The following is a 20,000-nucleotide window of genomic DNA, read 5'->3' as shown; positions in this document are numbered from 1 at the left end:
AATGAAGAAAGACATGCAGCTGGAAAGACCTGTGGATCCTGTAGAATCTCCTTGTCGTCCTGCTCGTAGCGGTCGACGTACAGGTGTATGGTGGCCCCCGAGGCGGTGCCACTCAGACGGAACACGATGCGAGAGCCTCCTTTAAATAAAACCCTCAGACCCTGTTGGAAAAACGAGGTTTATTTCAAATGCTAGTTTGCGTTTAATGTTTTATTAGTAAAATTTCATGTTGGAAACGAGGAGAATTGAACAGAAAACATCTGCTGTACCTGGTTCCTTGTGACGCTTCCGTCTACAGGGTCGCTGTACTCGAAGTTATCTGCTTTTTCCACCTCGTAGGTTTTCTGTCCCACAGTGAACCTCTGGCCGACGAACGCCTTGTCTGAGATGATCACCTCGAGGTCCAGCATGAGGTCCACCGCTATGTCTATCTCCACGTCCTCGTAATCGTATCTGTCAGGTACGGAGGGGGCAAAATTTCTCCAATTATGACGGTTATTGTTTTTTCCTACATTTTTCTACAATTGTAATGTAAAAAAAAAATATTTTCTTTCACTGAGAATCATTTTAGTTGTTTTTTCCCTTTAAAAAAAACAGTGTCCTCTTCACTCCAGACCTGGTGTAGAAGTTCCTGCCGTAGGTTTTCCAGTGATCGATCATGACTTCTTCAACACTCTGTTTCCTGAAAGCAAGAATGGAGAGCCATGCGAGCACTGCCCAAAGCCCGTCCTTCTCACGGATATGATCTGCACCTGAGAAGAGGAAACGTGTGAAAGTCTGCCTGTTTATATCAGCATCAACACTCCATCATGACGTCAGGAGACTGCAAGCTTTTTGTATCTTTTTTTATCTGTAAAAACTCCACAGACTCCAGTGGAACATTTTGGTTCCTGAGGTTTCCACCCACAGAACGCATTAGGTCCAGGATGACATTAATCATAGGCCTGAATGTATTTGAGTTGAAATAGAACTTGTTTAATGAAAGTAACCAGTCAAACAGAACAGAAATGTTACATTTCAAAGTGGTGACTTTTGAGTTCCGTCCTTGTATTTAATGTTAAAATCATGAACCTTCTGGAAAAAAGCGTCACTGCTCTATACAGAGCTGAACAGTTCTATAGAAGATCCCATCATGCCATCACAGATAAATGAATAAAAACGTTAGTTTAGCTACCGGTCCCAAAGTTCTCCTCTCCACACAGAGAAAGGCGACCAGCGTCCATCAGCTTTCCGAAGAACTTCCAACCAGTTGGAGTTTCATACAGCTGAATCTTAGTCGCTTTAGCAACGCTGTAAAGAACCAGAGCCACATCTATAAGCTCAACTCAACCAGATCGAGCTCTAAAACATCTGTCCTGCAGCTGGTTGGGAAGCTGAACCAACTGAGATGCTACAACTGTCTTAGTGTGTGTGTGTGTGTGTGTGTGTGTGTGTGTGTGTGTGTGTGTGTGTGTGTGTGTGTGTGTTGCTAATCAGAGTCCACTAGATATGGAGCTGGACAGATGTTCTCAGTGAAGAAATCCTGATTCAGAAGCTGCTGTATGAGGGGTGTATTTACTTGTCGAGGGCTCCGCTGCTGGACATCGTCCTGGCGAAGCCTCTCACTCCCATGTGCTGGAAATACGGGATGCAGAAGATGTTTGCTGCGATAACAGCGACCGAATCCGAGGGACTCACGAAAAATCCATTCTTCCCTAAAATCATGTTGCGGTCCTGGAGAGACAGAGACAGAGTTTGAGACAGAGCTTGAGACAGAGCTTGAGACAGAGTTTGAGACAGAGCTTGAGACAGAGCTTGAGACAGAGCTTGAAACAGAGCGAGGACACGGAGAACCACAGGATTTTGTGATCACGTGACTTGTTGAAGCAGGGATTAATATTGATATGGAAATATTTGGTACTTATGCGTGAATCACGTGTTTAAAGACACTCACACCGTCAGCATCGAACGCGGCTCCAAAGTCAAACTGTCCGCTCCTCATGGCCTCGAGCAGATCTGCAGCGTGGGTCAGGTTCGGATCTGGAACACGACCACCGAAGTCCTCCTGAGGGACGCAGTTAATAGCCGAGTTGGCAGGAGAACCCAGTTCCTCACACAGGATTTTCTTCACGTACGGGCCAAGCACTTCAGCAAGGACATGGAGAGATGATGGGTTTGGTATCATGGAGGAATAACAGCGAGTTTTAAAAGAGAAGAACATTTAATTAAAAAAACGTATTACAGCAAAATTCCATTTTATTCCTGCAGTTATTTCATCATGTGGCTTCTGAATCCAGGCTTAGCAGCAGCATAATGCAGGGAAAAGAAGGAAGCTGTCGGAGTTTTGGACTTTCATTGTTTTGTCCTGAAATATTTTCCGAAGGTCTCTATAAGATTACTTTGGAGGGGTTCATTCACAGAGTTTTGCCCAGGAACCTTCCAGACAACAGGAAAGTTTGGATCTTTAACAGACTTTAATAAAATGATGAAATCGTGAACCGTTTTAACTGGAATATTATTATCGGTATTTCTGGTTACCAGGAGGCGAGACAGGAGAGATGTTTCTACAATAAACCCATGTGATACACCTTAGTGTTGTGCACCAGGTTCACATGTTCCAGACTCACTCGTTGATTAGATCTGAACTGACGGGGCTACAGGAACTTTCTTTATTTAACGTCCTGCATCAGAAACGCATTGTTAACATCAGGTTTCCTTTTTTTATGACCAGATGAACCACCACATTCCAGCGACTTCCAGCAATCCAGCCGATTTGAACTTTTCACTTTGGATTCGAGGCAGATGATTGGCTGCCTTGGCCTTTTAAAATGTCATTTGGAGAGTGCAGTAAATGCTCCAGGGTTTCCTGAGGGAATGGGAAATCCTGCTTTGGTTTCAGTGTTATGTCAAACTTCTCCTTGTAATCGTTTAACAGACGGCTGGAAACTCTATCTAGACCACTCGACCTCGTGAAAGAATTTATCAGTGCCTCCTGGGACACTGTTGAGTTATTAGAGAATAAATTGAGATGAAATGCATTCGAAAGAAATCTTCTTCACTAGACAGGCATTTTTTTGGTCTCTATACCAGAAGAAAATGTAGAGCTCCTCACCTCCGTGCATGGCGTCTAACCGGATCCGTATGTGGTTCTGGCCTGACAGGAGCTCCTTCAGAGCCGCAAAGTCAAAAATGTTCCTCAGCATGTTGGCGTAGGATTCCACGGGGTCCACGATGTCCACTGCAGAGGAGGCAGGAAATACATGATCTCTAAACCGTACATCATCGGATCATCACACCACGTTCGAAAGTGCTACCGTTTCCATGGTAACAGCTCAGTCGCTAGTATATAACAGGAAGTGCATCACTAACACATGTATTTTAGCATAAAAAGAATCCTGTTATTATTAGTGTTAAAGTAACATCTATCATCTGGTGAGGAGATATCTAATATCTGATATCTAATATCTTCTCACCATTACACCCTCATGTCCAAGCTAAACGTCTCATTCCCCATTTTTTCGCTCTCTCAGTCATGTGATAAGAAGCTCCACCTTTCTGGAAAGGCTTTAGCGGGCGGGTTGGTGCATCTCGCTTCACCTGCCTGTAAAGGGTTTGAATTTGTTCTCCAGGTCGAAGCTCTGCCTGCCGAGGGTGGTGAGATGGACGCTGAGTTCGGGGCAGATGGCGAACTCCTCTATGCTCCTGCTTATCTGGAAGATTTTATCGGTCACGGTGGCGGGTGCAGGTCCTGGATTCACACAAAACACACATTTATTTCCATGGGATTCAATATGAAATAAATGTTACGTTTGATAAAGTTTTTACCTCCGTTAACGATGTTATACTTGATGCCAAACTCTCCGTCTGGTCCTCCGGGGTGGTGGCTGGCGGTGAGCACGAACCCACCGATGGCTTTGAACTTCCTGATTACGCACGACACAGCCGGGGTGGACATCAGGCCCTTCTGACCAATCACCAGTCGTCCTACCTGAGACAGGTAAGAGCAGGGGATTTCACTCGCTTCCCTTCAACCTACACAATCGTACACGTCCACTTTCCTGCTCAGAGACGAATCACATCGAGGGGCCTGACGTCCAGACATTCTAACCCGGTAATATTTTATTTAAAATATAAACATCTAGAGATAAACTTCGGGGGATTGGGAAAGCTGACATTTCCAGTCCTATGAGGTTTTTCCCCAAACTGTTCCTTCACAATCATATCGGACGTCTTTAGTTTTGTTCCTTCTGATTTCATTTCGCACGTGAAATTATTTTAATCCCGTGACCTTTGGATCGATATAAATGAATAAAAAGGCAGTGGTTTCATGGATACACCACTGGGAATTTATAAGACCACAGCACTTACGCTCATGTTTCTCCACCTGCGCTGGAATCCGACCGACTAAATTAGAATAACATTTATAGTGGGTGTATCATTTATTTACAATCGCCAGCATCTATAAATATCTCCACCCTGGACCCTGGTGTAGAGACGTGGGGAATGATATCTGTGTAGGACAGGAGACAACAAACAGCACGTCTACGTGATCAGCTGGCTTAGTTTCCATAAAATAAATAAATAAAAGGATCACATCTCTAAAAACAGCAATCGGAGATGAAACCAAACGTCTGATTGCGATCAGGAGAAGGTTATTAAGACTGACCCCGTTGGCCGCCGCTATCTGCACTATGACCTGGATGGCGTCGGTGTTGAAGTAGCGTCCGTCTCCTCCTACCACCATGGTGGATCCTTGGCGGTCTCGCAGGTCGATGGAAGAGAAGATACTCTGGATGAAGTTTTGCAGGTAGTTCCTTTTACACTGGAAGACACGGACGCTCTTCCTCAGGATGCCGGTACTGGGCCTCTGGTCAGGATACGGAGCGGTTTCGAGATGCAGCACCTGTAACGGACTGTCCTCCATCGCTCAGAGACGGCGAGAACCACCACGACGAGGACGAGCTCGACGCCCGGGGTGTGACTGCACACTGCTCTGTCGGGGAACAGCGAGCGAGAGTGTGAGGGGAGGAAAGAGCAGCCACGGAGCATTCCAGAAGCTGGACATCCAAAAATAAACCAGTGCTGGGAGAGTAACTGAAGACGAGCTCCTCCTCACACATGTGCAGGGGCATCACTGTCACGCCTCGCCAGGGCCGTGCTGGAGTCCGATCATCAGCTGAACCCGTCTGATACGCGACGTATCGGCTCATGAAATCCGATCATTTACAAGAAGAAGAAGCGTTTATGTGTCACGTACACGTTACAGCAGGGGGAATTCTCTCTGCACATCCCAGCTGTTGGGTTCAGAGCACGGGGTCGCGCCCCGGAGCAGATGGGGGTAAGGGCCTTGCTCAAGAGCTCAAAAATGGTGAAGCTGGTTGTTGAACTTCTGACCTTCTGATCAGTAACCCAGAGCTTTAACTGTTCAGCCCCTAATTTTAACACCATGTGTGTAAGAACATTCTAGAGAATAAAGATTACAAGATCATTTTAGAGAACTAAAGCATCTTTAGGTTCCTTCAAGGTTCTACATAGGGGCAGTGGTGGTTCAGCAGTTATGGCTTTGAGTTTCTGGTCAGAAGAACCACCACGTTACCAATTGTAGGTATATTGTCGATATTTTTTGTATTAACTACATTCCAGAGCATCTGCATGGTTTCTCAACCACAAGCATTTTTCCACATCTATATGTAGAACATCTTCATCAGCAGTTACTGGATTTCATTTGATTTTCAGGACACCAGGATGGATCTGGCAGGTTGGGAGATCTGGAGGGGGGCAGGGTCACTGAGATCACATAGATCTTCTGATCTCAGATTCTGAGGCTGGACACAGACATACAGTAGGCCCTGAGAAGTAATCAGTTAATATCAGGACATTACTTGCTCAGGGATGGAAAGCGTGTAGAGCAGGGAGAACTTCCTGTTCTCTGACCTGGCCTCATATCACTCCTGTAACACTAGGTGGTAGCAGAAGGATGAAAATCCAAAGCAAAGCAGCAGAAACACCAGCATGGAGGATGAAGAACACATCATCATACACACAAAAACTTCTTCAAGAGTTTTATTGTAAATCAGATCTCGTAATTGCTTGAGAACAGGTCTTCTTCTTCTTCTTCTCCTTCTTCTCCTCAACCTTTTGTTTCTTGTTCCTCTATTTCTCCTCATCATCCTCTTCTTCTTCTTATTGAAGAGCCAAAGGGTAACTTGCCAAAATGATGCGGTAAAATCAGGGGTCAGAAACGACACCCGTGTGCAGATCCGTCTCTGGAGAAGATGCGTTTCAGGAAGATGTTTATAAACCCGTCCTGCTCGAAATATTCCGCCGTTTCTGTCTGTTTCACAAAGTCACGTCTTTTCTGTAAAACGTGCGAGCTGGAGGTGGAGTTGGATCTCCTGAACCACTCGTTCTTATTGTTACAGCTGTGATTATTTTCCCCCGTGGTGAAGCTAATGAACATCACACACGTGTGTGTGTGTGTGTGTGTGTGTGTGTGTGTGTGTGTGTGTGTAGAACTTGCTAAAAGTAAATAGAAATTGTGTTCCATCAGAAAGCAATCAGACATTGGACTGTTTGTTTAAACCGACATGTTGCTCAATTTTAATGCTTTTTGGAATTACAGAGTCGGGATTTCATGCATCTTTTCACGTTTTCACGTCGTTTTACGGGCGACTTCACGCTTCGTGATGATGACGAATGGAAATCTGTGTGGATTTTAAATGTCCTTTATGGAGCTTCCCCTGGACTCCTTTCCTGCGAGATTGGCTCTGGATGCATTTTCCGTTCAGGTTGATGTCTCCACATGCGCTGAACCACCAGCCTCCTGAAACAGAACCACACCGAGAAAGATCTTAAACGTTTCATCTGCAACAGCATAAACTGCCGGTGAAGAACCTCGTCGAAAGACTGGATGCAGTTTGACGGGTTTATAAAAGTTTTAATTGCACTGCTGTGATGAAATCAGAGGGAAATTATGGCTTTTATATTGCAGCTGGTTTTCCATTAGCCGCCTTTAAAACTCCATTCAGGGAAAAAAGCGCTGAGTGGACAAAATAGCTAATAAATAGTGAAAGTTTGCGGCGTAACTCGTAACTTCAGCAGTGCAGCTCAGATGCTACATGGTGAAGTAACCACCACATAAACACACTGATATCTCTTTCTCTTTTTATAGGGCGCCATTACTTTTGTCCAGATGATCTGTTTTGCGGACGTGTTTCAGAGTCGGGACAGTGTAAGTACCTGAATAATCCTGAGTACACTGTGGATCTCTGGGTCTTTTCCCATCGCTGTGGTCTTTAGTGGAGAACCTCAGTGCTGTAGAGACGGCCTCGTCCAAGCTCATGTCTCCTGCCTTCACGTGGATGGTGTAGTTGGAGTCGGAGCCGTCCAGCGTGTACTGGAACTCCATCGACTGCTTGTCCTGTTTCCAGTCCTCCGTCTGAATGCGCAGGAGAGAGCCGGCCTGCCTGGAGATGGAGAAGATCTTCCTCAGACCGAGCCAGAACTCACCTACAGAGCACAATGCACATTAAACATCAAACTCTTTCATGGGCAGATTTGCTCGAACCCCTTCGTGCCTTCGCTTTAGTGATTCAGTCGGTCCAGAATCTGTAAACTGAGCTTCATTAATGCTGTCACATTCGTCCTGCTGAACATCTCCAACCTACCAAAACCCTGATTCTGCTGTAACTCAGTGTCAGGTATCACTCTGCCATCACACTTTGCTCCAGGTCTCTAAATAGATTTCTGAAATGTTCAACAAATACAATAATAACCTCCACTCTTCTGGGAAGATGTTCCACTAGATATTGTGGAGATCTGTGGTCATTCAGACACAAGGGAATAAGTAAAGTCAGGTACTGATGTAGGTGAGACGAGAAGGTTCCTGGGGTGCAGTCAGCGTTTGAAGTCATCCCAACACTGTTCAATAGCACTATAGCAGGAGATCTTCAAATCTAACACCATGGAAAGAAGACCTTCATGCAGCTGGCATTGTGCACAGGGGCATCACCATGCTGGAACAAGTGTTGGGTCTCCTAGTTCAAGTGTAAGGAGAATTTTATGCCACATCCAAACACGTCTGTAGGATTGTGTGCTTCCAACTTTGTAGGAACAGTTTGAGGAAGAACCACATGTGGCTGGGTAGGTGTCCAAATACTTTTGGCAGGATAATGTATGTTACTTCCATCACTTTGTAAATCTTCTGGGGTTTTTTAAGTTTTGAAGGAGCACAAAACATCCCAAACACATCACTTACTCCTGAAGTCTCCAAATCCATCTTCGTAGCTTTTCCAAGAGCGGTCGAAATCCACCGAGCCGCCGAGTCTGCGCTGAATGACCGTGAGGGCTGCATCTGTGAGGAGCAGAGCTCATGTTATCAGGACATCGAACCCACAACCTGCTCAGCTTCAGATTATTCCAGTGCACTGGTATTTTTACCCTGCGTGAATTCGCAGTAGACGAGGAACGGTTCTGATCCGTTCGGCTGGACGGGATGCAGGCCGCTGGTTCTCTCTCCGTTCCTGAAGACCTCACCGCAGTCTCGCGGGAAATCTACAGAGCAAAAGTTCACAAAGTTCAGCACAAAGAATTCCCAAAACATTCGATACACTCAAGTCATCATGAACACTCACTGCTGGAAAAGCTTCCATCGGAGGAATAGTTGGACAGATAATCGGACACGCTGTAGACCTCGGCATCCAGGCTGAACTTGGACCGAGTTTCCTGAAGGTTGGCGGAGTTCAGCTAGAAGCGACGTAATGACAGGGTGTTGCAGCAGATGTTCCGAGTTGTGTTTATTTAAAAAAATCAAACACCATTACCTTTTCCTCCAGACTTTTGATCTTGTTTCTCTGGTCGTGTAAGTTCTCACTTTGCTCCTTCACCGCCTTCAGAAGGTCTGAGATGCTCCTTTCTTGGACTTGGATCACCTCCTGGGGTTTGATATTCCATATAACTGATCACCATCTTATCACTTCTGTCTTTTCTAAACTAACGATATAGTTACATATTACTGACTTGCCCTGAATGTGATTCTGCCCCCTACAGCTTGGGATTTGGCAAAGGTTCTTATTTGATGTAAATCATGAAGCATGAAAGCTAGCATGTGCTTCTTCTGAGACACTTGAAGCCACCACAATCTTAATGTCTGGAGAGCTATCTGCCCTCTTTCACATACCTGAACTCACAGAGAGCTGTTTGGCTGCTGTCTATGAGATTAACAGGGGTGGAATAAAACCCCGTCCCACTGCGGCATAAAGGAAAGAAATCGTGATTCCCCATAAACATTTTTTTTTGTTCCCTCATTTTGAAGGCCAGGACCTGGTTTTGAATGAGAAGATCCAGACCTCCTGCAAAGTACAAAGTGCTAATTTCACTGAAAGTATTCTTACTTTGAGTGCTGAAATTTCTGCGATCTGATCTGCCGAGAGAAGACCTTGAGAAAGTCCACTCAGTTTCTCCTCGAGCTCTCCAACCTGGTTCCACAGCTGGATTCTCTCCCTCATGATGTCTTCAACTTTGGAGTTGATCTCCATGGACAGACTCTTGATCTCCTCATTATTGGCTTTCAGCACCACTGTGGTCTTCTTCAGTGTCTCTTCTTCCTCTTTGATCTCGCTGGCCAGAACAGAAAGCTGGTTGAAGGACTTGTCAAAAATATCAAGCTTTTGCAGAATGTCTCTGAACTGGCCCTTGGTCTTCTGCACAAAGTCCTTCAGGTTTTTGCCGAGCTGCAGGAGCCCGTTAGCAATGAGCCGGACTTCATCCAGAGCGGCGAAGGCAGAGCGACTCTCGGAAAGAGCCGGGTTCCTCTCCTCAGAGTGCTCCTCTGCTGGGAAAGCGTTGGTTGAGATGATGAAGAACAGGAGCAAGGCCAGCTTCATGACTGTGCGCTTCTCCATTCTCAGATGAAAGAACTTCATGACTGCTGGAGATCTTTCAGCTTTCTGTTTTCTGTTTAAAGAAGCCCAAAGTCCCTTTATGTCTGTTCTGTTGCTGATGAGTTGATCATTAAACAGAGAACATGATGTGCTTCTGGTCTACACGAGGAGGAACAGTGGACTGGAAGGTCAGAGAAAAGAGAGAAAAAGATCTGAGCAAAGAAGTAACTGTGTGTAAAAATAAACTGTGTGTGTGTGTGTGTGTGTGTGTGTGTGCATTTGTGTGTGTGTGTGTGTGTGTGTGTGTGCATGCATGTGTGTGCATGCATGTGTGTTCAAGAGTAAGTATATGTGTGTGTGTGTGTGTATGTGTGTTTGAGATTGTTTGTGTGTGTCTCTATGTGCATGCATGTGTCTGTGCATTTGTGTGTGTGTGTATTTGTGGGATTGTGTGAGTATGAGTGAGTGAGTGTGTTTGAGATTATGTTTGTGTGTGTCTGTGTTTGCATGCGTGTGTGTGTGTGTGTGTATTTGTGGGATTGCGTGAGTATGAGTGTGTGTGTGTGTGTGTGTGTATCAATATGACTGTGTGCACGAGTGTGTTTGTTTGTGTAAATATGTATTTGTGTATTTACGAATGAGGATGTGTGTGAGTGTGTAATTGTGTGTGTATGTGACTGTGTTTTTGTGTCACACTGATATTCGGTGTGTGTGTGTGTGTGTGTGTGTGTGTGTGTGTGTGTGGAGTTCAGGAGTAAACGCTTAAGAAACGAGCCACTTTTCCGAGATTTAGTTTCCATGAGATGATGCAGCGTGTCTGTGGATGTTGATCCTGCGCTGAGCTGCAGCACAAAATTGAAGGGTTGCATGTTCTCAAACATTCTGCGGTCACTCACACGGCATGCAGAGATCCTCCAGAAAAACAGAAACCAGACTGTGAATCTCGAACTGAGCTTTCTCATCAGATATCCTCCACTTGAGCGGAATGAGAGAAGCGTCTGTGGTCAGGTGACACGAGGGGATCATCAGATGTTCATGGTGGAGCAGGTTAATGGAAGGTGAGGAGGTTCAGACTCTGAGAGCCTACAGTTAAACATTAACTCACATAAGAGAGAAAATCCACAATACAAACATGACCATGTACCTCATTTACAAATAGATCAGTGTGTGTGTGTGTGTGTGTGTGTGTGTGTGTGTGTGTGTGTGTGTGTGTGTGTGTGTGATGGCCAGAAATTACCTGCCTACCTGTCTCACCCTTTTTCCCACTCTCTCTTTTTCTCTCTCCCACTCTCTCTTTCTCTTTTTCTTTCTTTCTCTTTTTCTCTCTCCCACTCTCTCCCACTCTCTCTCTCATACACTCTTTCTCGCTCTCTTTCTTTTAGTCTGAAGCTCTGTGGTAGTTATTGATTAAAGTATATGTTATGGCCATCTGTGGTGTATTAACTTACACTGTGTGTGTGTGTGTGTGTGTGTGTGTGTGTGTGTGTGTGTGTGTGTGTGTGTGTGCACATGCTATAGAATAACCCCAGTATACATGGTCTCAAAACTCCTGACACATGGTTCTTGTTTTTATAATCATCTCTTCAGCACTAAGCTCCACCCACTACACCTTATTGGCCAATGGGTTACATTTTCACCACCCACTGTTCCTCTGATTGGATAAATGGTAGAGTGGGTAGGGTGATGGCCACGCCCACTCCTCCCTATTCTCATCTCTCAGCACAATAACACTGCTTTATGTTTTCAGTAAATTTCACATTGAGGAGTTTTTGTGTCCCACAGACACTGTGATCTGCGTGTGAGCGGAGGAAGTAGGAGGACAATGCAGGACTGGTGTTAGACTGGACCATACCATCAGGACAGGACAGGGGGGGAGCTCATGCCAAAACTGTTAGTAATACAAATTATGTGTTATTATTTTAAGTGTTATATTTGGTCCAAGTGTGTGTGTGTTTGGTATGTTTTATGTACACAGTGTTTGGTATGCAGTGTTTGGCTTTTGGTATGTGGTGCTTGGTGTGTTTGGTGTGCATGTGTGGTGTTTGGTCTGTGTGTGGTGTTTTGGAGGATTAAGTGTATGTGTGGTGTTTGGTCTGTGTGTGGTGTTTATGTGATGATTGTGTGTGTGTGTGTGTTTGGTGTTTGGTCTGTGTGTGCTGTTTGTGAGGATTAAGTGTGTGTGTGTGTGGTGTTTGGTCTGTGTGTGCTGTTTGTGAGGTTTAAGTGTGTGTGTGTGTGTGTGTGTGGTGTTTGGTCTGTGTGTGCTGTTTGTAAGGATTAAGTGTGTGTGTGTGGTGTTTGGTCTGTGTGTGCTGTTTGTAAGGATTAAGTGTGTGTGTGTGGTGTTTGGTCTGTGTGTGCTGTTTGTGAGGATTAGGTGTGTGTGTGTGGTGTTTGGTCTGTGTGTGGTGTTTGGTCTGTGTGTGCTGTTTGTGAGGATTAAGTGTGTGTGTGGTGTTTGTGAGGATTAAGTTTGTGTGTGGTGTTTGGTCTGTGTGTGGTGTTTGGTCTGTGTGTGCTGTTTGTGAGGATTAAGTGTGTGTGTGTGGTGTTTGGTCTGTGTGTGCTGTTTGTGAGGATTAAGTGTGTGTGTGTGTGTGTGTGTGGTGTTTGGTCTGTGTGTGCTGTTTGTGAGGATTAAGTGTGTGTGTGTGGTGTTTGGTCTGTGTGTGCTGTTTGTGAGGATTAAGTGTGTGTGTGGTGTTTGGTCTGTGTGTGCTGTTTGTGAGGATTAGGTGTGTGTGTGTGGTGTTTGGTCTGTGTGTGCTGTTTGTGAGGATTAAGTGTGTGTGGTGTTTGGTCTGTGTGTGGTGTTTATGTGATGATTGTGTGTGTGTGGTGTTTGGTCTGTGTGTGGTGTTTGTGAGGATTAAGTGTGTGTGTGGTGTTTGGTCTGTGTGTGCTGTTTGTGAGGATTAGGTGTGTGTGTGTGGTGTTTGGTCTGTGTGTGCTGTTTGTGAGGATTAAGTGTGTGTGGTGTTTGGTCTGTGTGTGGTGTTTATGTGATGATTGTGTGTGTGTGGTGTTTGGTCTGTGTGTGGTGTTTGTGAGGATTAAGTGTGTGTGTGGTGTTTGTGAGGATTAAGTGTGTGTGTGGTGTTTGTGAGGATTAAGTGTGTGTGTGGTGTTTGTGAGGATTAAGTGTGTGTGTGGTGTTTGTGAGGATTAAGTGTGTGTGTGGTGTTTGTGAGGATTAAGTGTGTGTGTGTGGTGTTTGGTCTGTTTTATGTGCAGTGTTTGGTTTTTGGTATGTGGTGCTTGGTGTGTGTGTGGTGTTTGTGTGTGTGGTGGTGTGAGGATTTAATGTGTGTGGTGTGTGTGTGCACTGTGTGTGTGGGGTTTGTTTGATATGTGTTTGTGTGTGTTTGGTGTACATGTGTGGTGTTTGTGTGAGGTTTAAGTGTGTGTGTGTGTGTGTGTGTGTGTGTGTGTGTGTGTGTGTGTGTGTGTGTGTGTTCACTGCAGCTGGAAGTGATCCAAGATGATTTTCAAATTCTGCCCGAAAAAAAAAGAAATGGAAATATATTGAGGAAGAAGAAATAATACGAGGTGGTACAGAGAAGAAAGATCTGAAAAACAGATGTGTGTGTGTGAGAGCGAGAGAAACTTTCTATCCTTCCACACACTCGCAGCTTAAAATGGAGAGTCAGACACACACACACACACACACACACACACACACACACACACACACACACACACACACACACACACACACACACACACACACACACACACACACACAGGCCTCAAACTCGACCCCAAAGCTCCATATAGACCAGAAGAAATGAGGTTGAGTGTGAAGGAACCCTGACAGGAAGAGCAGAACGTCCGTTAGTCGACACTCCATTGTGTAAAAACAAACACAAACTTAGTTCTTGGAAAAAGTTTTCATTTTAATTGACACACAAATCTGATCTGCATTCAGAGCTTCATGAACACACTCGACTCGGACTCGGACTGCAGAAGAACCGCAGGACCTCCTGAGTACTGAAATACTGCTGAAACGCTAAGAGATCCGGTTCCTCAGACGCCACACAGTCCAGGGTGCGGAGGAGATTCGGAACTGTCACAGGTTCAAAACCAATTTGTGGTCCAGGAAGGAATGAAGGAACGTGGTGGAGACAGAAATGGATTTAAATTAGAGCAGAAAGTTTGATGTGAATGAGGGGAAAAAATCTGTGCTTTAGGGAGCAAAAGGGAAAGAAAGAAGATATAAAACAAATAGAATAAGAAATAAAAATATTTATTGGAACAGAAATGAAGTAAATAAAAATAATAGCGTTTTAAATAATACTGTAATCATGGATTTAAATAATTATATCATTTGAACCAGGATTCGTCCTCCATCAGCTCCATGCTCTTATTTCTTGTGATGGTGATGGTGGTGATGATCTCCATCATCCTACTTGTGTCCTGAGTATGAGTGAAGATGAAAGATGTCATGAAAGTTGAGAGAAACTCTGAACTTCTGGATGCAGGAGATGTTTAGTTGCAGGGAAGTGAAGACTGAAGGTTCTGATCTCGTGCTCATGTACTGTTCTGTAGAGTCTCGAGAGAAGAGGAGGAGGTTTGTGTTTAGGAGCTCAGGAGCACTTTGGGTTCGGCTGTTTGTGTGTTTATGGCATAGCTGACATTGTTGGGGCTGCGGCTGGGTTTGTGGAACTGTGTGGTCAGGAGCGAGTGGAGGCGGAGCTCCAGGCTTCAGGACAAAGCCTTCTACTGCATTTTTCTCTCCACAGAGTAGGACACAGGGTCTGTTTGTAATCATGGCATTTTATACGAGTCGTATTTATTCAGTTTCTGCAGAAAAATATGAACCCGCACCCCCCACCCCAACACGCACCCACCCACCCGCATGCACACACACACACTGCTGCTGCTGCTGCACATCCCCCCCACACGTGCCCGAAAGACTCGTCTGGTTAATCTTCTGTCCTTCACATCTGCACTAACAATCAAACCCAAAACAATTCCAGACTTTAATCAAAGCTTTAAAGGGAAAGTGTTGTTACTGTGGTTTGCAGTTAAACAGGAACAAGCTGATTTTTGGAAAATGGTTTTGGCATCAACATTTACAAAGAGGTCTCAGATGTGCGATTCGAGGCCAGTCTGATCTCAAAAATACAACACACCCAAGTCCTCCGTTCCTTAATGACCATGAAATAACGTTCAAATCTTCTGTAGACACAATTTCTATCATCTTTTTTCCTCCTTTTGAAATCAATCCATCATCTTTTTTCTTTTCTCAGGTTGCACACAGTATGAAAATCCCACCAAGCTGAAAAAACCCAAATAACCCAGAAAAAAAACAACAATGGACACACATGAAGGTAACGTCCTAAAAAACATAAATCCGTCTAGACTAAACTCCACGCCTACCAGACGACCAGCGTCTAACATGCGTTTTTGTTCTTGCGTTTTTCTCAGTGAACGGCGTCGCTACAAAAGAAAGCAGGAGCCACAGGAGACCGCCCTCATATTCTGTGGAAACACCTTACGGGTTCCATTTGGATCTGGATTTCGTGAAATATGTCGAGGACATCGAAAAGGGGAACACCATACGGAGGGTGCAGCTTCAGCGTAGGCCACGTGGACGGAATCGAGGGAACCTGTCGAGAAATCTCAGCTTACCCGGGTACAGCTGCAGGACCTCTCAGTGGAGCTCCACCAGCATCCTGTTTCCCAGAACTCGTCTCGCAGACTCCCAGCAGCCGTGCCATCGTCAAGGAGGTGACGTTGAGACAAGGGGGTTCAGGAGCCAATCGGAGTTTCGATTCAAAACCTTGCAGGCCTTTGACGAGCAGCCACTGGGGCCACACGTGAGGCCAAACCTACTGCGAGCCTCCAGTTTACCACTAACAGTTTTACTGAGGAAATATTCCACTGAGGACCCAACCAGCCCCAACGGATCTAAGGATTTCCTCTCTCACGAAAACGGTTCCTCTGAGGATGTCTTCCACAGCCCTGGAGGCATCAATGGGACGTTTCAGCAGCTCAGCGCGGCTCTCCGTAGAGTTGGCGAGCTCGAAGAGGAGATCAGGATCATACCAGAGCTGAAAGCACAGATTTGTATCTTGCGGGAGGAGCGAGAAAGGCTCCTGCACACGTTCCAGTCCAAACCTGAGGACCCTGTGGCTCTGGACTTTCCTGGAAGTGTCATGAAAATTATGGAGAAGATAACTGGAGCAAAGGAGGACTGGATGGATCGGGAGTACAATCAGCTAGAGGAGAACATCAAGGCTTCATCCCAGCAGGTTGATACGATCGAGACAATAAATGTGGAAAAAAGTTCAGAAGCAAGTTGTGAAGAGGAGTCTCTCGGTGAAGCTTTGCAAAAGAAAGTCACAAAGCTGCAGCAGAAGCTTCATGGTCTTGAGTTGGATCTGGATAAGACGAGAAAGCTTCTAAAGGAACAGGAACAGGAGAGTCTTCTTAAAGACAAGAGAATTGACGAGTTAACCAAGCAACGTGCAGAAAACATCTGGATTCGACTAGACGACTTGAGGAGCACACGAGCCTGGGAGAAGAATTCAGGAATGTCAGTGGAAACGTCTACACCTGAATCTGATCGGAGTAAAGATTACCAAGTGTGTTTAGAGGAAGAATCTAAACCGTGTGCAACAGCAGGATCTGAAGGAGGATCACAAGCAGACATGAAGCAGCATGTGAAGAAAGTCAGAGAGCTCCTACAGGAGCAGTGGGAGTGTCTCAGTAGGAACGAGGAATTGGGAAGAGAGATGTCCTCAGAACATCTATATCCACGTGTCTGCTCCATCCAAACACAGCTGGTGTCTTTAGTCGACCTGCTTACACTCTATATATCACAAGCAGGAGATGCACCACCACCAGCACCAGCACCAGCACCACCACCACCAGGTAAACCTCCTCTACACCACACCACTGATGCATCTCACTCAGAAGGTGTTGATCAGTTTTGGATTTTCCTCTGGTTTCTAAAGACTATCAAATTCAATAATTTTACCAAACTGCTTCCTCCTGGAATAACCCTGACCATTGACTTGCATCTAACCAGAGTTTGTGGAGAAGATGAGACCTGAGTTCTCCTGATGAATAAAATGCTTTAGAGAATTATATGTTCAGTGCCACCAAATGTTGAACCACTGATGAATCCAAACATGTGTTACAAGAACATTTCCTGTAAGTTTTGTTGGAGCAGTGGTTGAAGTCACGGCTCCTGGAGATGAAGGTTGTTGGATCGAGGCTCATCTCTTGTTTTATTAGTATTGATTATAATTATTTATTTATTTTTATTAACATATTAACTTCAAAGGCATTTGGAGTTATCTCACCCAAAAACCTTAAACAATCCAAGTTCTTTAGGGAGCTTCACAAAGAAATCAAGTGGCTGTAAGTGGTGATGGAGTGCTGAACCTCCACATGGATCATTTCATTGCCAGATCTTTGAGGTGTTTGTTGATCACCCCCTCATCTCGCCTCTCTGATGTAATGGTTAGCATCATGGCCTCTGGTGCATCACATCTTTGGTTCAAATCCATACTTTTCCGTTGTCCTTCACACACCAACCAAAGGGACACGCCAGATGTGTACCAGCAACCTCTACAATCTAAGGCTGTTACCACTAACCCACCAAGTCCCACAGGCAGGACCAGAGCTCGAGCGTATTTGTATATAATAATATAATATTCTGGAGGTAGAGATCCTAACCAACAAACAAAGCACAGCAGTCATTTGGTCTTTATTAACCCCTGGACTCTTCTCATTTAAGCCCAGGAATCCATGTTGAAGGACCATCCGTCAGTGGTGGAGACATGGGAAAGTTCTCAACAAGGCCACGGAAGAGACCGGTAACCTCCTCATATGTTACATATCTCTCATTCAGGTTAGTTACTGGTATTAACTTTAATATGTTATTCTCCAGATTTGTCCTCAGCCATGATGATGAAGTTGTGGAGGGAATCACACGGATAAAGGGTCCTGCTGGGGAGGAGTTAAACCAAAACATTACCCTGAGAAGAACTGAAGAGCTGCCAAGTTCTACACTGTCCACCAGACAGCAAGAGCTCATAGGAGAAACCACTGCAGGGACCACACACTTGACCGAGCCTGAACAACATTATGTGGAGCTGGACAGGACGTGTGAAGAGAAACGTCCTGAAGAACAGACAGCTGAACTGGACAAGCAGGATAGGATGTGTCCAGAAGATGATGAAGGAGGAAGGTGAGAAAACATCACACGAGCAGGTTTTAATGAACGTGAACGTAATCTTTGTGTCCTACGGTTTCCTCAGGGTTGTGGAGATGGACTTCATGAACGCGTGCCACTTCTTGGAGCAGCACATGGATGAAGTTTCGGAACCGAATGATGAAATGGTATTTCACAAAAACATAAAAAAAAAATTGTAGGTTTGCAGGATTTCGTTCGAGCTTCCTGACCATGGTTTTGGTTCTGTAGAGGAAAGCTCTGACCACAGTGTTCCAGCAGTGGTTCCACGTGTGCGCTGAGGAGAACTCGTGTCCCGAGATGGTCACTCTGTATGTTAATAAGGTGGCCACTGAAAACCCTGCAGTGCTGCACTTCCTGGTCAACATGGTGGACGATAACGGAAACTCGGCCCTGCATTACAGCGTGTCTCACTCCAACTTCAGCATCGTCCAGCTCCTCCTGGACACGGGTCAGTGACGGGTCAGACACACCCTGCATCATCTCACTGCATGATCTTACCACCAGCACAGTAATGATAAAGCACACTGTGTACAGACCAGCGTCTTATCACATGCAGCGTTTTAGAATGTGCCCAGTTCCTTCATATCTAATCACATGGATCATCATAATGCTTAACGAACAATTCAAAATCTCTCGACCAATAGGAGGCTAGTGGGCGTGTCTTTGCCCAACAATACACCAAAATTAAAAGTGAAGAGGAATTCAGGACTAGAGAGAAAAAACGAGGAGAAACAAAACCTCCTTCAGCCTCTTTGCTTCACCATCAGATGAAGAACTTCCCATTTTTTGAAACCGTGACCAAGCGTGAGGACGTCTTTTAGGGAAAGTTTCAGTCATTAACGTTATCTTGCTGAAATCCACGAACACAAACACGAACACAACTGGAGGCATCCAGACCACGGCGTAGCAGAGCCAACCCTGGATTACTGCTCATCTGAAACCGCACGCTGCTGCAGCGCCAACATTAATAAACCATACCCTGAAATATTCCGAGAAAAAAAGAAAAGGTTTTACTTAGTGATTTGTTAAGTGTGTTGTTTACGCGAGCTCGAGCACACACTCGCACAGACGTTCCTCACCAGGATCCGTGTTTTCTCCAGGAGTGTGTGACGTGGACCTGAAGAATAAGAGTGGGTACACGGCGGTCATGTTGGCGTCCCTGCAGCCGCTTGGCACCGAGGCGGACATGAAGGTGGTGGAGCAGCTGATGGAGTTTGGGGATGTTAACGCTCGAGCAGGTCAGGTGAGAGATGTGGAACAACATGCACAGAGAACACCAAGGTATGACTCCAGGTGTTGCTCACACACATTAAGTAGTCTGTAGAACAGGAAGGTTCAGGGAGGAACTGGATCAGGTCCGATTTTCCACATTGAACATTTTTTGGGTTCCTGTTCCACTAATCCTATGTAGAAGGGGTGGAGCAGGTCGGACTCCACTGCTTGGACTTTTTGTTGTTGAATTAAACCCAGGTAGGAGTCTGACCAGCTGTGACTCCACCCCCTGGACTTTCAGTTTAACAGCTGGAATTGCTCTGTATTCATGTAAAGTTATAAATCTAAAGTTCCAGTAGCACTGATGTGGATTTGTTGTGTATTAATAAAACGTATACTTTTATACGTGCACTCGCCCTACAGGGGGGTCAGACGCCACTCCACCTGGCGGTTCGACACGGCCGAGCGTCCACGGTGAGACTCCTCCTGGCACATGGAGCAAACGTCAACGCTCAGGACCAAGCGGGAACCACGGCCCTGATCAGCGCCTGCGACCGAGGACACACAGACGTCGTCCGAATTCTGCTACAGGATCCCGACTGCGACGTGAACCTCACCGATAAGGTAGGAACACTGCTCAGAACCTCCAGGGCAGAAAAGAAATATTCAAAAATCTGCCTTACAACCAAATCTTTTTCCCCTAAAAGACCATGTTCACA

General features: G+C 45.4%; 3 protein-coding genes across 8 annotated transcripts in view; 1 reads left to right on the top strand and 2 right to left on the bottom strand.

The window, feature by feature from the left end:
* Positions 1-6,271, bottom strand: part of LOC310727012 (phosphoglucomutase-1-like) — a 7,010-nt gene extending 739 nt beyond the window's left edge. Inside the window, exons 1-10 of the mRNA XM_083543062.1 lie at positions 4,646-6,271; positions 3,805-3,967; positions 3,581-3,727; positions 3,092-3,217; positions 1,934-2,124; positions 1,559-1,713; positions 1,175-1,290; positions 617-752; positions 270-453; positions 30-161 (exon numbers count right to left, since the gene is read on the bottom strand). Coding sequence (XP_083399188.1) covers positions 30-161; positions 270-453; positions 617-752; positions 1,175-1,290; positions 1,559-1,713; positions 1,934-2,124; positions 3,092-3,217; positions 3,581-3,727; positions 3,805-3,967; positions 4,646-4,903 — 1,608 coding nt within the window. The 5' untranslated portion in view covers positions 4,904-6,271. The remainder of the gene's footprint in view (positions 1-29; positions 162-269; positions 454-616; positions 753-1,174; positions 1,291-1,558; positions 1,714-1,933; positions 2,125-3,091; positions 3,218-3,580; positions 3,728-3,804; positions 3,968-4,645) is intronic.
* Positions 6,272-6,551: 280 nt separating this feature from the next.
* LOC310727014 (angiopoietin-related protein 3-like) lies at positions 6,552-10,885 on the bottom strand. 2 transcript variants are annotated; one of them, XM_083543064.1, is made up of 8 exons: positions 10,757-10,885; positions 9,372-10,041; positions 8,802-8,912; positions 8,613-8,724; positions 8,419-8,532; positions 8,237-8,332; positions 7,219-7,488; positions 6,552-6,802 (listed from the first exon to the last, which is right to left on the bottom strand). In XM_083543064.1, the coding sequence occupies exons 2-8, from the start codon at positions 9,900-9,902 to the stop codon at positions 6,654-6,656; spliced, it is 1,383 nt and encodes a 460-aa protein (XP_083399190.1). In that variant the 5' UTR covers positions 9,903-10,041; positions 10,757-10,885; the 3' UTR covers positions 6,552-6,653. The 2 variants fall into 2 exon arrangements, with proteins under 2 accessions (XP_083399190.1, XP_083399191.1); XM_083543065.1 differs by lacking the exon at positions 10,757-10,885 and having other exon boundaries at positions 9,372-10,091.
* The window catches only part of LOC310727011 (KN motif and ankyrin repeat domain-containing protein 4-like), an 11,414-nt gene continuing 2,197 nt past the window's right edge, over positions 10,784-20,000 (top strand). The window contains exons 1-10 of one of the 5 annotated variants that reach the window (XM_083543059.1): positions 10,784-10,918; positions 11,643-11,750; positions 15,113-15,193; positions 15,291-16,739; positions 17,611-17,689; positions 17,764-18,063; positions 18,134-18,215; positions 18,298-18,517; positions 19,170-19,312; positions 19,705-19,905. In XM_083543059.1, the coding sequence (XP_083399185.1) occupies positions 15,178-15,193; positions 15,291-16,739; positions 17,611-17,689; positions 17,764-18,063; positions 18,134-18,215; positions 18,298-18,517; positions 19,170-19,312; positions 19,705-19,905 (2,490 nt within the window). In that variant the 5' untranslated portion in view covers positions 10,784-10,918; positions 11,643-11,750; positions 15,113-15,177. Of the gene's footprint in view, positions 10,919-11,321; positions 11,751-15,112; positions 15,194-15,290; positions 16,740-17,609; positions 17,690-17,763; positions 18,064-18,133; positions 18,216-18,297; positions 18,518-19,169; positions 19,351-19,704; positions 19,906-20,000 lie in introns of those variants that run through there. The other 4 variants (XR_014533911.1, XM_083543060.1, XM_083543058.1 and 1 more) reach the window with 4 other exon arrangements.

The sequence above is a fragment of the Silurus aristotelis genome, assembly GCF_946808225.1.
Source record: "Silurus aristotelis genome assembly, chromosome: 5".
Lineage (NCBI taxonomy): Eukaryota > Metazoa > Chordata > Actinopteri > Siluriformes > Siluridae > Silurus > Silurus aristotelis.
This window is presented reverse-complemented; position numbering and strand designations above follow the sequence as displayed.